At 48.6% G+C, this 16,113-nt stretch overlaps 1 protein-coding gene across 2 annotated transcripts in view; it reads left to right on the top strand.

The window, feature by feature from the left end:
- Positions 1 to 12,610: 12,610 nt before the first annotated feature.
- LOC142768595 (uncharacterized) overlaps positions 12,611 to 16,113 on the top strand; it is a 61,087-nt gene continuing 57,584 nt past the window's right edge. Inside the window, exons 1-2 of one of the 2 annotated variants that reach the window (XM_075870597.1) lie at positions 12,611 to 12,745; positions 13,994 to 14,115. In XM_075870597.1, the coding sequence (XP_075726712.1) occupies positions 14,004 to 14,115 (112 nt within the window). In that variant the 5' untranslated portion in view covers positions 12,611 to 12,745; positions 13,994 to 14,003. Of the gene's footprint in view, positions 12,746 to 13,977; positions 14,116 to 16,113 lie in introns of both variants that reach the window. The other variant, XM_075870598.1, reaches the window with a different exon arrangement.

Here is a 16,113-nt window from a genome sequence, read left to right as displayed (position 1 = left end):
CTCTAGGCTCTTGTGCTGCATTTCGGGTAATAAAGGTAATGCTTCAGAGTTGATAGATACATCATCAGGGGCTTCTTCTTCGCTGTTCGCTGTGAGTGGTTCTTGCGCCTGAATCTGAATGGTAGGTTCAGGGCTTGGCTGAGTATTCTCCGAGCTCCGCAGCTCTATCCCGACCGTTGTGAGCGTGCTAGATGTGAGGTGGGCGTTGTGAGCGACGAAAGAGCCAAGTGACGGAAAAACAGGAGGTAGCCCGATTGTGCTAGATGAAAAGTAAGCTGATCCAATGTGTGAAGACTGATTTTCACTCTTCGAGTCGTCATGGCGTTGTTCGGCATTTTCCCCACGTGTCAGCTGGTCTACCATGAACAAGGCGTCCTTATGACACGAATAGTGACCATTAGGAGCTTTTGAAGAGCTGCGTCGTAGAAAACCAGGTGGCGGACCATGTATGCGAGACGAAGCATGAAAGACATAAGTAGGGTGAGCGATGTCTCGTGTCGTATGTTGGTGCCACGACTTTGGAAATGCCGACTTTCGTGCACAAGGGAGCTGCGCTCGATGGTTGAGTGGTTCCCGAAATACGCACGGCCGTCTGTCAGTGAACTGACTGATGTACCATTTTGTGTTGTGGCAGTGGTCGATTCATTCTGGGCGTTCGAATGCTTGAGGACTGCTTTCGACTGTGACGACTGAGCGTGGTTGTCTGTGAAGGGTGGGTTATAAGCGAATCTTTGTCGTAGTCGTCATTGTATTGTTTAAACCAAACGATCATTTCTTTTTTTTTTGATCTTTTCCCATGACTCGTCGTTTTGAAATATGTGGGTGAGGTAGAATTTGAAGGCCTTACCGGAGACGTAGTCTTTCGGTGTTAGTGACCATCTCCCGTTCCGACCATGATGCATCGGTAGCGTGGAGCTCGAACAGATCGAACCAGTCCTGCACGGGCCCATCGTCCACTGCTCCGGTGTACTTGGGGATGGATTCGTCATGATGGTTGCGACGGTGTCCAGTGGCGGTACACTTCTGTGGTCCGCGTTCGGTCACTGCATCTCGCTGAGGTCTTCGCTAATGATGGCCGGTTGATGAAGTGGTTGTGAGGTCTTCATCCTGTCGACTTGTGTGGCGCTATGATGAATGGACGACGTGGCCTGGCGCATACCCCATGTTTGTTTCATTCTCATTTCTTCCTCCTCTACTTCTCCTAGCCATCCCTGCCTTCTTACGTCACACACACACACACACACACACATATATATATATATATATATATATATATATATATATATATATATATATATATATATATATATATATATATATTGTCACAGGTAATGGCTTTGAGCCATAATTGTAGCGTGAAATCGCTTGGAAGTAGAGAAAGAACAGGACTTTGCTTCCTGGTCTGGGGGCGAGCGAGACGTCAATTCGTCGCTGTCTGTTATTTCATTCGTGGCACAGGTGGAGGCGCTGGGTAAATGCGCCTCGGCTGCCGATTTTCAGCTGACACACCGAGGTACTTGGAGACAGCTACAGCTTCCACGGCAAGAGCCCGTGGCCGCCTGCGAGGACTATCTCCCGAATACGGTCCTCTCTCTCAAGACAAGATGGCAACTTCGACTACAAACCAGGCGAGTCAAACCAACGACGCCTATTCTTTTCTCCCGCATGTTTTTCATGCGCCGCAAACACCACGCTAATTTCATAGGGACATTTATGAGGATGTTGATGACTGGCTTGACCACTTCGATCGAGTTGCCAACATCAACGAATGGGATGAAGCTCGCAAGCTGCGGAGAGTTTACTTTGCATTAGAAGACTCTGCCAAAACGTGGTATGAGAATCACGAGGGTTCCTTTGCGACGCGGCCAGAGTTCGATCGACAGTTTTGTGATGCGTACTGCAGCACTGAAAGGAAAGAGAGAGTGGAGCAGCCCATCTCGTCTCGAAACCAACGACCTAACGAGAGAGTTTCGATGTTTCTCGAGGACATGCTTCGACTCTTCAAGTGTGCCAACCCTGCAATGTCCGAGGAAAATAAGGTGTGGCATTTAATGCGCGGGGTAAAAGAGCAGCTCTTTGCTGGACTAGTGCGCAATCCACCGACGACTATGGCTGAGTTCATAAATGAGGCAACTACAATGGAGCGTACTCTCCAGCATCGGTCTTCACAGTATGAACGACACGACGTGACCACTGCTGCATGCTCTATTGGGGCTGACAGCGAGAGGCATGCTCTCGCCGAGTATAAAAGAAGCGTCCTGCGGGACGAGCTGCGCCAACTCCAGGCAGCGGGACCCCAACCACCCATAAATGCTCTCGCAGACAGAATCCGAAACGAGATCCGACAGGTGGTCACTCCACTCGCGCCAACAAGGCTTGAGTCCCCTTGCTGACTGATGCGGCGGCTCTGCAATCTCCTGCACCACATGCTCCTGATCCCACACTGTGGACAATAGATGGGACTAGCCATCGATTCCAGGGCACCTCTTCGACTCTGCCACCCGACTCAAGGTTTCCGAGTGCACCAACTTATCGTCCGTTCGAATCGCGCCAGAACGCCACAAAGGCCAGCGTGTGGCGTACGTCAGATAACCGTCCACTCTGCTACCACTGCGGCGAAGCGGGTCACGTCTACCGCAATTGCCAGTACCGCTAACTTGGTCTCCGTGGCTTTCACCCTGATGCTCGGTGCCAGCGTTACGGTGAGCGTCCCCGCGACATCGAAGCGTACCTTACGGGCCAGCAAGCTTCTCGCCTTGGTCAACGCCCCCGATCACGATCACCATCACGTCGCCACCCCACGTCACCTAGCATTCCCTCGTCATCTTATGCTCCTTTCAGAGGCCGGTCACCAAGTCCCCACAGGGAAACTAGAAACCGCGGCTCCTGGGGGTGAAGCCGCGTCCCAACAAACCGTCAAAGAGCATCCCTCGACGCAAAGACCCGGCGAAGAGCATTCTGACTTTCCAGTCGTTTCTGAAAGTCATAAGACTGTTTCCGCCGACATCACCGTACACGTCCATAATCACATCGTCACTGCCTTCGTCGACACCGGCGCCGATTATTCGGTTATGAGCAGCGCCCTGGTATCCCAACTGAGGAAGGTAAACGACGCCTTGGCAAGGACCCGCGTTGCGCACGGCAGGGGGCCATCTCGTCACGCCGACTGTAATGTGCACAGCCCATGTTCGAGTTCGTGCTTCGACGTTCACAGGGTCTTTCTTGTATTACCTGTGTGCTCCCGTTCACACTTTTTGGGACTGGACTTCCTTCGCGAACATGGCGCAATTATTGACCTACGAGACTTGCAGGTGTCGTTTGAGGACCCTTTTTATTCTGAACCTAAAAACACCCAGTTATCGAAGGCTGTCTTACGTGTATCCTTCGAATCTGTTTTTATGCCTCCCCGCAGCAGCCTTTTTGTCAATGTTGAATGTGACCAAGACGTCCCCGATGCTGTAATTGCAGAAGGAAATTTGTCTCTACTTTTTGCACAACAAATCTGCGTTGCCCGAGGTATATTTCCGCCCAGGAGGAAACAGGCTTGCCTATTAGTCACGAATTTCATGGAGGAGTATTGCCATCTCACCAAACATACTGCGATCGCATACCTTGAGGATATTGCCAACATCCCTGGTCCCTCAACATTGTCTGCTCTTTCGTCATGCGACGATTCCACCATCACATTCGAAAGCACTCTCGACGTAAACCAGGGTCTACCATTCACACAACGGGAACGTCTTTGGAAGCTACTCGACTCATTTCGGGTCTGCTTTGCTACGACTTCGAAAGTGAACCAAGCACCGCTTGCCAAGCGTCGTATCATCACCGAGCCTACCTAGAGACCCATTCGACAGCACGCCTACAGAGTCTCGCAAAAAGAACAAGACGTTATACGCCAACAGGTTCAGCAGCTGCTCAAGGACGATATCTTCCAACCATCGACCAGTCCCTGGGCGTCCCCTGTTGTGTTAGTAAAGAAAAAAGGTGGTAACCTGCGATTTTGCGTTGACTACCGAAAGTTGCATAAAATCATGACGAAAGACGTGTATCCTTTGCCACGAATAGATGACTCGCTGAACCACATTCGCAACGCTCGTTACTTTTCTTCGTTGGATCTACGCAGCGGTTATTGGCAAATCTCTGTTGATGAGCGCTACCGCGAAAACACCGCCTTCATTACTTCTGTCAGACTCTAAGAGTTCGAGGTCCTACCCTTCGGCTTATGCTCGGTGCCAGCTACTTTTCAAAGAATAATGGACACGGTTCTTTCTGCGCTAAAACGACAATCGTGTCTTGTCTACCTTGACAATGTGGTCGTCTTCTCGAACAAGCTTGAGCAGCACGTCCAGCTCTTACAGGCAGTTCTTCAGGCGATTCGAACAGCTGGACCTTCTCTCAAACCTGAGAAATGCAATTTTGCTTTCGAGAAGCAGAAGTTTCTTGGTCACGTTATCAGCCTCCCCGGTGTACACCAAGACCCTGAGAAAACGAAAGCTGTTGCCGCATTTCCTGTCCCAACGAACAAGTGCGATCTCCACCGATTTCTGGGACTGTGCGCATATTACAGACGCTTCGTCAAAGCTTTTTTAAAATTGCTGAACCACTAAATGAACTTACAAAAGACGGCGTACTGTTTGTTTGTGGTCATGATCAGCATCACGCCTTTGAGACGCTACGAATCCATCTCCAAGCCCCACCTGTACTTGGTCACTTTGACGACAATGCTGCCACAGAGCTATACACGGATGCCCGCAACGTCTGGCTTGATGCTGTATTGATTCAATGGCAAAATGGCGTAGAGCGCGTGATTGCCTATGCAAGTCGAACACCATCTTCCGGAGAGAAAAACAACTTTGCAACAGAAAAATAATGCTTAGCCGTTGTTTGGTGCTATAATAATATTTCGTCCTAATTTTTACGGTCGACCAGTCAGGGTAGTTAGCGACCACCATTTTTTATGCTGGCTCGCCAACCTCAAAGATTCTTCCGGTCGTCTAGCATGGTGGAGCCTTCGGCTGCAAGAATTTCACTTTACAGTTATTCACAAGTCAGGACGCAAACACACCGATGCTGACTGTCTTTCACGTGCGCCAATTGTAAGTACGAACGCGGACGTTGAAGAGAACAATACATTCCTTTACTCTGTATCAGCAGCCGACTTGGTTCAACAAAAACGCGACGACATGGACCTAAGCCCGCTGATTGACTACTTCGAAGGCCGAAAACGCAGCCTTCCTTAAAACTTCGCACGTTCGCTGGCATCGTTCTGCATCAGGGATGGAGCTTTCTATAAGAAAAATTTTGACCATACTCAGGTTACTTACCCACTGGTTGCGCCGACCTCGCTTTGGGACGATATTTTACATGCTTGTCACGACGTACTATCATCTGGACAACTTAGCTACACGCGCACATTGGAAAGAATTCGCCGCTCATACTACTGGCCCCGCCTCGCGAAGACAGTCAAGCAGTACGTCCGCACATGCCACGACTGCCAACGCCGTAAGACTCCACCTGTCCCACCAGCAGGACTACTACAGCCTATCGCCACGCCGAAGACACCATTCCATCAAATTGGCATTGACTTGTTCGGCTCATTTCCCACCTTTTCGTCAGCAAACCGGTGGATTGTGGTTGCCTCCGATTATTTAACACGTTACAGCAAAACAAAGGCCCTGCCCAAAGCTACCGCAGCCGAAATTTCACAGTTTTTCATCACCAGCATCGTAATTCGCCACGGAGCGCCAGCTGTGATAATTACTGATAGTGGTACAGCTTTCACCGCAGAGATGCTTCAAGAACTGCTGAGACTAAGTGGTACGGAACATCGGCAAACCAAAAGTTATCACCCCCAAACAAACGGACTCACTGAACGGTTGAACAATACCATTGCTGATATGCTGTCAATGTATGTGGCCGTTGATCACAAGAGCTGGGATGATATACTCCCTTACGTAACTTTCGCTTGCAATACAGCAGTCCAAGAGAGTACATGTTTCACCCCATTTCACTTAGTTCATGGTCGAGAGGTCACTACAATGCTCGACGCAATGCTCCTTCCCAACAACCTGGGCATGTTCAACGCGGATGCTGCCTTATTCGCTCAACGCGCCGAGGAGGCCCGTCAACTTGCCCGACACCGTATTCAGGCTCGCCAAACTGCCGACGCACGCCGCTACAACCTTACACACCGAGAGGTTACCTTCCAACCAGGCGATGAAGTTCGGCTGTCGACCCCTATCTGACAGCGTGGTAACTCTGAAATGTTGCTGCGGCGCTACTTCGGCCCGTACAAAGTTGTACGCCGACTCCGTGACGTTACATTCGAAGTTCTCCCTGAGAGCACGTCAGGACGTTACCGTCGGTTTCCACAAAGTGATGTGGTGCATGTGTCAAGTCTCAAGCTATATTTGGACTCACTTACCGTGGACTCGCTTACCATGCAATGACTATTTTTTGTCACATTTGTTTCTTTTTGATCGTCTCGTGTCCTAACTCCTTTCTTTAATGAGTACTTCTATGACACTAGCCCATTTTTTTGCCTTATGGCGCAGTTGTTAGATTCGATGGTAGCGCCTATTCTTTCTCATTTTTTTCAACGCTCATCACCAGCACCAAGACCATGATTTTCAAGGAGAGGGAATAACGTCACAGGTAATGGGTATGAGCCATGAGTGTAGCGTGAAAATCGCTATGAAGTAGAGAAAAAAGAGGACTTCGCTTCCTGGTCTTGGGGCGAGCAAGACATCGATTCATTGCTGTCTGTTATTTTGTTCGTGGAAATATGTATATATTGCCACAAGGCAGTAGTGGCATTGGGGCATAAAGCGGTAGAGGGTCCCTGCCTGAAAGAAAAGACTACGAAGTGGATAGAGACTGGTCCCAGCCCGCCAGTGTGCTAGGCATTGCCGTCGCCTGTAATCATCGTAAATATTTGCAAATATACGTTTCCGTGTAAGATTATTGGTGGAGGTGCCGGGGTACGCCTACCTGGCTTTCCCGGCAAACCAACACGAAACTTCGAAGTGGTCGCCACCTTCATTTTCCTGCAATGGCTCAACAGGCCCACCCACAAGAGCAACAGGAGCCGCAACAGCAGCAGCAGCAGCAGCAGCAGCTGCCTCCTCTGATTCTCCTGCCTCCACGAGAACCCGGAACCTTCTCGGGCACAGGCAAGGATAAGGTGAATGTTGAAGATTGGGCCGCATTGTACGAGCGCGTGAGCAAATACTGTAGGTGGGACCCTACGTTGATGCTGGCTAACGTTGTATTTTACTTGCGGGATACAGCGCTCACCTGGTATGAGACGCATGAGTCGGAGTTGACCAGCTAAGACGTTTGCAAACTGAAGCTTGTATAGTTATTAAGCAGGCCATTTGGGCGAAAGCAGGCCGCGAGGAAAGACCTGGAATGTCGCGTGCAGACATCGACAGAATCATATGTATCTTACCTACAGGACGTATTGGGCCTCTGTCGAAAGGTGGACGAGAACATGAGCGAAACTGACAAAATCGCTCACATAATAAAGGGAATTGCCGATGACGCCTTCAATCTATTGATCGTTAAAGATTGCGCCACCATCGACGTGGTTGTGAAAGAATATCAGCGCTTCGAGCACGCCAAGAACGGTCGCATAACCCGCAAGCTTGCGCGTCTGCCTAATACTGCAGCCACTTCAACCTGCGAAGACCGCCCCAAGTTCACGCAAGCTACATCGTCCGAAAACGTCACCCGAATCGTTCGCCGCGAACTCGAAGCAATAGCTCCTGCAGCCATCGCCTCCGACGGTCCTCAAGACAACGCAGCCACCGTCTCCCTCATCCAAGCCGTCGTTCGCCAAGAAATAGCAAATCTGGGCATCGCACCTGTTTGCGCTGTTCACACTACCGAGACCTCGGCTTCTGTTAACCAGATTCCGGTGTACCCTTCACGCTACCCTTCCCGCTACCGGAACCCTGCTGAATGGAGAACGTCGGATGATAGACCGATCTGTTTTCACTGCTCACGCGCCGGCCACACTGCACGGCACTGTCGCAATCGTTGGAAATCCAATTCATCTTGGAACACTGGTACATGGCGCCGCTTTGAGGCGATTCTCGCTGCTTTTCTACTCTGTACGATCCACAGCCTGCTCCTACTAACGTTCAGGACCGAAGGTTCAGCCGGTCACCATCACGCCAAGGCCACCGATCTCTCTCGCCGATGATTTTGCGATCCAGGTCCCCTGCACGACCTGGTTCCTCAACCTCGGGAAACGAGACCATGCAGCTGCCGGAGGTGACGCTGCATTAACGACCTATTCTGCAAATCCTCTGTTGACGATTCCTACACGCCGCAATATTTTGGACCTTTTGGTTGATGACGTTACCGGTACAGCCCTCATAGACACTGGCGCACAAGTTTCAGTCATGAGCGCTGCTCTCTGTATTAAACTGCGAAAAGTGATCACGCCTCCTATTAAGTGGGCAGTAAAGCTTGCCGATGGGAGCACATCTACCTTTCTCGGCATGTGCACCTCTCGCGTGTGTATTGCTGGGCGCCACACCGTCGTATTGTTCACCGTGCTTGAGCAGTGCCCACATGACGTGATTCTTGGTCTCGACTTTCTCTCTGCGCACTCCGCCTTATCGACTGCTTGACGGGTCTTCTTCAGTTTGAACTGCCTTTTGACGCCGCTGTTGCCCGTGACGCTTAAAGTCGCCTTGTGCCACCTAGTTCCTGCATCTTCCGCCGCAAGCCGCGACTTACGTGCAGCTCGTGTGTGATCCGCCTGTGCGCGATGGTGAATATGTCGTTTCACCTTTTACCGACGTTGTGCTAAAGCACTCTATTGCTGTCCCACACACCGTGGTGAGAGTACGCCACAAAGCAGACCCATATGTCTCTTTTGAACTTCGATTTCTCCACACACGTGCTGCCTGATGGTTTTAAACTAGGTGTCATGTCGTCGTTGCAAGAGTGTGATATTTCTGAACTGTCGGCTCAGCAACCTACTCCGCACGTCAACTTGCTCAATGCGCCCAACCTGTCAAGCATTGACATTGCCAAAATGATAGCGCCAGATCTTTCGCCCTCCGAAGCACAAGACCTCCACCGTCTGTTGACATCCTATGTGGACATATTCGATCTTGACAACCGCCCTTTAGGCCAGACATCAGTTGTGACCCATCACATCAACACCGGCGATGCCAACCCAATTCATCGCCGCCCTTACCGCGTCTCCGCTGCCGAACGCTCTGTCATCCAGAAAGAGGTCGAGAAAATGCTCGCCAAAGGCGTCGTTGAACACTCATCTAGTCCGTGGGCATCCCCGGTCGCGCTTGTCCAGAAGAAGGACGACACATGGCGGTTTTGCGTCGACTGTAGACATCTCAACAAGGTCACTAAGAAGGGCGTTTACCCCTTACCAAGAATAGATGACGCCCTTTACTGCCTTCATGGCGCAAAGTTTTTCTCGTCCATTGACCTTCGATCTGGTTATTGGCAGATCGCTGTTGACCCACGGGACCAAGAAAAAACAGCATTTGCAACCCCCGATAGGTTATACCAATTTAAAGTAATGCCGTTTGGGCTTTGTAATGCGCCGGCCACCTTTCAGCGCATGATGGATTCCCTTCTGCGCGGCTTCAAATGGTCCACTTGCTTATGCTACCTAGATGATATAATTGTTTTTTCACCGACGTTCGCAAGCCATCTTGAGCGACTGTCCAGTATTCTCCAAGTATTCCGCAACGCTGGCCTCCAGCTGAACTCCTCCAAATGCCGTTTCGGCCGCAAAATAACTGTACTTGATCACCTCGGTAACGCATCTGGGGTACAGCCCAATCCGGACAAAATTCGCGCAGTGACTCAATTTCCCGTGCCCTCTTCTCCCAAGGATGTCCGGAGCTTCCTTCGTTTGTGCTCCTATTTTTGCCGCTTCATCCGGAATTTCGCCGATATTGCGCGGCCTCTCACTGAGCTTCTTAAAAAAGATGTCCCATTTACTTGGAATTCGCCTCAAAGTGCTGCATTTTCGGCGCTCATTGCAGCCCTCACGACTACGCCAGTATTAGCCCACTTCGATCAGACTGCCCCGACAGAAGTTCGTACGGACGCGAGTGGCCACGGAATTGGTGCTGTTTTAGCTCAGCGTCAGCATGGTCGTGACTGTGTCATCGCCTACGCCAGCCGCCTTTTATCCCCTGCCGAGAGGAACTATTCCATCACTGAAAGAGAGTGTCTTGCTCTTGTTTGGGCTGTCGCTAAATTTCGCCCGTACCTCTTCGGCCGCAGTTTTACTGTTGCACCTGATCAGCATGCACTCTGCTGGCTTTCCTCGCTCAAAGATCCCACGGGACGTCTCGGTCGTTGGTCTCTCCGCCTCCAAGAATACACCTTCTCGGTCACGTATAAATCTGGACACCTCCATAAAGACGCCGACTGCCTGTCACGGTATCCAGTGGATCCACCAGACGCCATAGAGAGAGCTACGGAGGCTTGCGTCTTATCAATATCAGACTTTCTTGATATCGCTTCTGAGCAACGCCGCGACCCGGATTTACTTCCCATCATAGCAAGCCTGAGTTCGGCTACTGCACCCACTTCTCTGAACTTGTATTTCCTTCATGAAGGTGTTCTCTACCGCCACAACATGCGCCCTAATGGTCCCGACCGCCTTCTCGTCGTGCCTTCCTATTTGCGTGTAGACGTTCTCCGACTGCTTCACGATGAACCTGCCGCTGGTCACCTAGGAGTCACCTGCTCTTATGTGCGCGTCCGGCGCCGTTTTTTCTGGCCACGCCTATATCGCTTTGTGCAAAAGTATGTCGCCAGCTGCGACCTTTGTCAACGTCGAAAACGACCAACATCGCTTCCAGCTGGCCTTCTTAACCCTATTGAGATCTCTGCTGAACCATTCTACGGCGTAGGGCTCGACCTTCTCGGGCCATTTCCTACGTATACATCCGGGAACAAATGGGTTGCCGTGGCGACTGACTACGCGACACGTTACGCGATCACCCGCGCTCCTTCAACCAGCTGCGCTACCGATGTCGCCGACTTTCTTCTGCATGACATCATATTGCATCACGGCGCTTCTCGACAGCTCGTTACTGACCAAGGCCGATACTTTTTATCTCGCGTCGTCCAGAATATCAAACGTTCCTGTTCCACGAACCACAAGTTCACAACGGCATACCATTCACAAACTAATGGACTTACAGAGCGCCTGAATTGCACTATCACGGACTTGTTGTCAATGTATGTTTCTCCAGACCACCGTGACTAGGACGCAACGTTACCTTACGTCACCTTCGCTTACAACTCCTCCAGACATGACACCGCAGGCTATTTCCCGTTCTACCTTCTTTATGGACGGGAACCCTCTCTGCATCTTGACACACCCCTTCCCGCTGGTTCAAGCTTCCCTGTCACATACGTCCGCGATGCCATAGAGCGAGCCGACGCAGCACGACAGATTGCCCGAGAACGACTCATACTTTCGCAAGCCTCTCAGAAAGATCGATACGATCGTCACCACCGCGAAGTTTCTTATGCACCAGGTTCTCTTGTACTCTTGTGGACCCCATGTCGTCACATCGGTCTCTCAGAAAAACTTTTATTTTGCTATGACGGACCATACAAAGTCCTGCGCAAGATCACCAACCTCACCTACGAGATACAGCGAGTGATCGACGAAGCGCACTCAACGCCACCACCACCCACTGTTGTGCACGTCGTAAGAATGAAGCCTTATGTGTCACCTAACACTCCCCTTTCGTGACAAGCGCCGGGTCGGCGCTTTAACGCCGCGGGGTAGTGCCACAAGGCAGTAGTGGGATTGGGGCATAAAGCGGTAGAGGGTCCCTGCATGAACGAAAAGACTACGAAGAGGATTGAGACTGGTCCCAGCCCACCAGTGTGCCAGGCATTGCCGTCGCCTGTAATCATCGTAAATATCTGCAAATATACGTTTCCTTGTAAGATTATATATATATATACATATATATATATATATATATATATATATATATATATATATATATATATATGAAGTCTTACGACACCCAACGTTACATCCTATTATCCCATTGACGAAACAATTGTCTTGCTCTCATCAAGCAACAATTTTCTATAGAGACTGCCCTGTGGTAAGGCTACAATCAATGATTGATGTCTGCTCAAAACAAGGAGTGCAAGCGCGCTCACGACAATAACTGCTGAGGTGAGCCGATACACCACCCTTTAAAGAATTTACCACCATTTAACCCCACCCTTTAAAGACACTGCAACACGCGCATTGGCATTCATAAACTACACCCATCGAACACGGAGTGTACTTCTCAACGTGCTTGATTGAACAAGCGTTATGAGCCGCCCTTGTACAACACCCTTTTGCGCGTCTTCGAATCTTTCGACATATCCTACCTAATTTATTACTATCTGAAAGAACAACATCAAACAATAAAAATATATTATTGATGAAATGGGCTAAGCGGAGTACGCCTTCACCAAGGAAAAATTCGTTGTTTGACACATCACCAAGAGGGCAATTAAAAATGGAGTTTGTGCTTTTGACAATCGGGATATTTATTAGCCATCACCATGTTCTCCGTCAAAGTAATTGCATTACCACACCCAAACGTTCAGCATATATTGGCGTGCTCTCTACTGCTGACTAGTGTTCACGTTAGGTAGTCACTCGACTCCTTTTACCGGCATTCATGTATCGGTGTGGTTCTTGGCAGCAGTGAAGCAAGCAGTAAGTAATTCAACGTTCTTTTCAACTTTTTGTGCCCTATTTGTTTCATCTCATAATAATACGGTGTCTGCGTGGAATATTCGTGAATGTTTGGTCATCATTCATTGTGTGACCTCAGTCCCAGCACGACACACGTCGGTAGTTCAACAGATTTGACGAGGCAAGTTTATGCTATTGGAACTCCATCCTTACAATGAGCAAAGGCCTAATGGTAAGATACATGAAGTATCAAAACCTTTCATGTGCTATTTAGCCACATCTCTCGTTATTTCATTTTTTACAGCGACAGCTGTTATGAGATCAGAACTCGGGTGACGCGTGGCACCTTGGTTGCTCGCCGCCACCACTGTCCGTAACCACATCACACGAAATTAGAAAAAAAAGCTAGTACCAATGACACACTGCGGCTCGAATCCGGGTCCGCTGGGTCCACTGAGTGCCAGCCCAGCATTCTAACACTTAGCCACACAGGTGCTTGAGACTTCTTGGCAGACTTGCATTAGGAAGGCTTGATTGATAGATATGTGGGGTTTGATGTCCCAAAACCACGATATGATTATTAGAGACGCCGTAGTGGAGAACTCCGGAAATTTCGACCACCTGGGGTTCTCTAGCGTGCACCCAAATCTGAGCCCACAGGCCTACAACATTTCCGCCTTCATCGAAAATGCAGCCGCCGTAGCCGGGATTAGATCCCGGCTACGGCGGCTGCAGCATAAGCAGCCGAGTGTACTCGGCTGCTTATGCTGCAGTGAGCAGAGCACTTGATGGTACCAAACGGTCGCAATAGAATAAAGCCCATTTCGCAATATAGGCAGCGAATGTTGCAGTTCTGTTGAAAAAAATTTTCGAGTTAACCAAATTGTTTCCAAACAAATAATGTTCCTTAGGTAGCACTGATCTTTCTGCAGAGCTCCTAACACCAGACCATTTCCTTAACAGTTCACTGTGTCGGCATATGACTCTTCTAATATCTAGCACTGCTTGACACAGATGCATTAATTTCACCTGTTGTCTTTCGATACTGCCGTTGTGGTGCGTTAACAAGTAATGTCAAATATTCAAGCACTGCATAACTAGAGTAGGTGTTAAAATGAAGTATGTTTGACTGCTCTTTAATATGTTTTACATGCGAAAACAAACTAACATGACGAAAATAATCATGATTCAACAATGAAACTAAGCTTTTAAGAAACGTTCTAATTATGAAAGCCGATAAACATGCGAATAAGCTGGCTTCTCTTTCAGGCAAGGAACAATGACCATCGTCATTCGTTTCAACATATTTTTCTTGCTGGGCCTATTATGCCTTATGCACACCCTGCGACAAGCACCAACGGACACCAAAGCAGTATATGTTGCTCTCAGTGGTATGTCCTTTTTTTTCCTTTTCTAATGTGCATGCTGAATTGAAATACCGTGCATATCATAGAATTAGGCTTAGGGGCAGGACACTTTCTTAGGATATCGCGCTCAATGTATGGCTTGACCAACGCTTCAGTGGCGTTATCAATGCTATGACATTTCTAGAACATACGAATACGAGTGCTACTCTGTTAAATCATTGAGGAATCGTGACAATCTGTTCGTACTAATGTCAATCTAGCGAAGGCCGTTCTTAAACGCGCACTACTGATAAGACTCTCATCCGAGGGCTCGTTCAGGTCAGTGCTTCGCGATACAGGGGAAGCGTGCGAACGTGGTGCTTTCACACATCTGATTACTTCTCAACTACCCAGAACAAATACAAAACAATTTGTAGGTTGTTCAAAAGCAAGCGCACAGGTATCCGCCGATCACGCTTCACAGTGAAATCAGCGAAGATTTCTGAATTCAACAATTGCAATTTCTAACTCTTTATAATAGTAATCATGTTATCTGGGGTTTCACGCCCCAAAGTCATATGATTTGGCGAGACGGTACAGTCGAGAGATTCGGAAATATTTTGATCCCCTGCTGTTCTTTAAGTTACACTGACAACATAAAGTACACAAGCCGCTACCATTTCGATTGTATCGGAATGCGACCACCGTCGCCGGCATTGAGCCCTTGAGCTTCGGATCAGCAGCAAAGCCCCGCTACTGTTACACCAATGTAGCGGACACGTGGCGGGGGACATCTGATAACACATCTGTACGAAGATTTCGTAACTATAACATCATTGGTGGCCTGAACATTATTTATTCGTCTATAGCAACGTATGTCCCACCAGCACGTTCTGAATACGTATCACGTAGACGTAAACGTCTTACACTGTTCTCGTTGGCATCAATGTACGGTCTGCAAATGGCGCCATCCACCAATTACGCGCGCAGAATGGCAACTCAAGTGTGCGATAACAAATGTAAAAGCCTATTTTATTTAAATTTACCATTGTCAGTAAAGTTACATATACTTCTTATGTCTGCATAGGTTTAACCGAAATTTCAGAAATTTGGGTTTCCGCCTATAATTCTCCATAAACATAGATGCTTGACCAATTGCAACAGGTGAATGAAGCCAGGAGCCCACGCGGGCTTGTATAGGCCCCGTGCAAAATAGTTGTTTGAATACAAGGTCAATGCGAAAGCCGACAGCTGGGACAACAGAAGTAGTTGTCCGAGATATGCTTTTGAGAAAAACCAGTTTCACGCGGTATTTGTGCCCCAAAAAAGTACTGAGTAGGGCATCAGCGTAGCATTGACAATAATAGTACTCCGCAGATTTTTTTTCGTCCGTGTATTATTATTCGCATAAACATAGAAGTGGGTGGTTGTTAAATGCGCAGTTTATTTTCGTGAGGAGGAATGTTCGTTAATAAACTATAAACTTTCTGCCGATCGTGCACGCATTGGCACACCAAGCGTAGAGGAGCTGTAAGTGCATTGAAAGATTGAGTGATACTTTGTTGCGAGCTACAACGAAAACTCTTACTGGTACTGCAGAGGCTTCAGTTCAGGGCACAAAATTATAAAACCAATTCGAATAAAGACTGCATCAGCAAATCTTTCTCACAAACAAGCAAATGGTCAATGTAAACGTTTTCGCGAATTTTTACAACTGTACAAGATGATTTGTTACTGTGGTACGCCATGTGTGAAAAGGGTAAAACGACCGGAAACATTGAAAAAAAACTGCAAACGTTAAAAGACTAGGAATATTGTGTTAAGGGCGTAAGTACACAGAACGAGTGGTGATGTCAACGCATAAAAAACACACCAAAACAATTGCAGATTTACTGGCAACATAAATTGCAGAGAACAGTGATAAATCGTTCAAGAATGTAATACTACTGTGGGTAACTGGGTAACTTCTGTGGTGGTAAAAAGGCACACAAAAAAGCGGACAGCTAATCATCCGCGCAAACTCAAAAGTGAGCTTTGTTCAGT

The sequence above is a fragment of the Rhipicephalus microplus genome, chromosome 8, assembly GCF_043290135.1.
Source record: "Rhipicephalus microplus isolate Deutch F79 chromosome 8, USDA_Rmic, whole genome shotgun sequence".
NCBI classification, from domain to species: Eukaryota; Metazoa; Arthropoda; class Arachnida; order Ixodida; family Ixodidae; genus Rhipicephalus; species Rhipicephalus microplus.
This window is presented reverse-complemented; position numbering and strand designations above follow the sequence as displayed.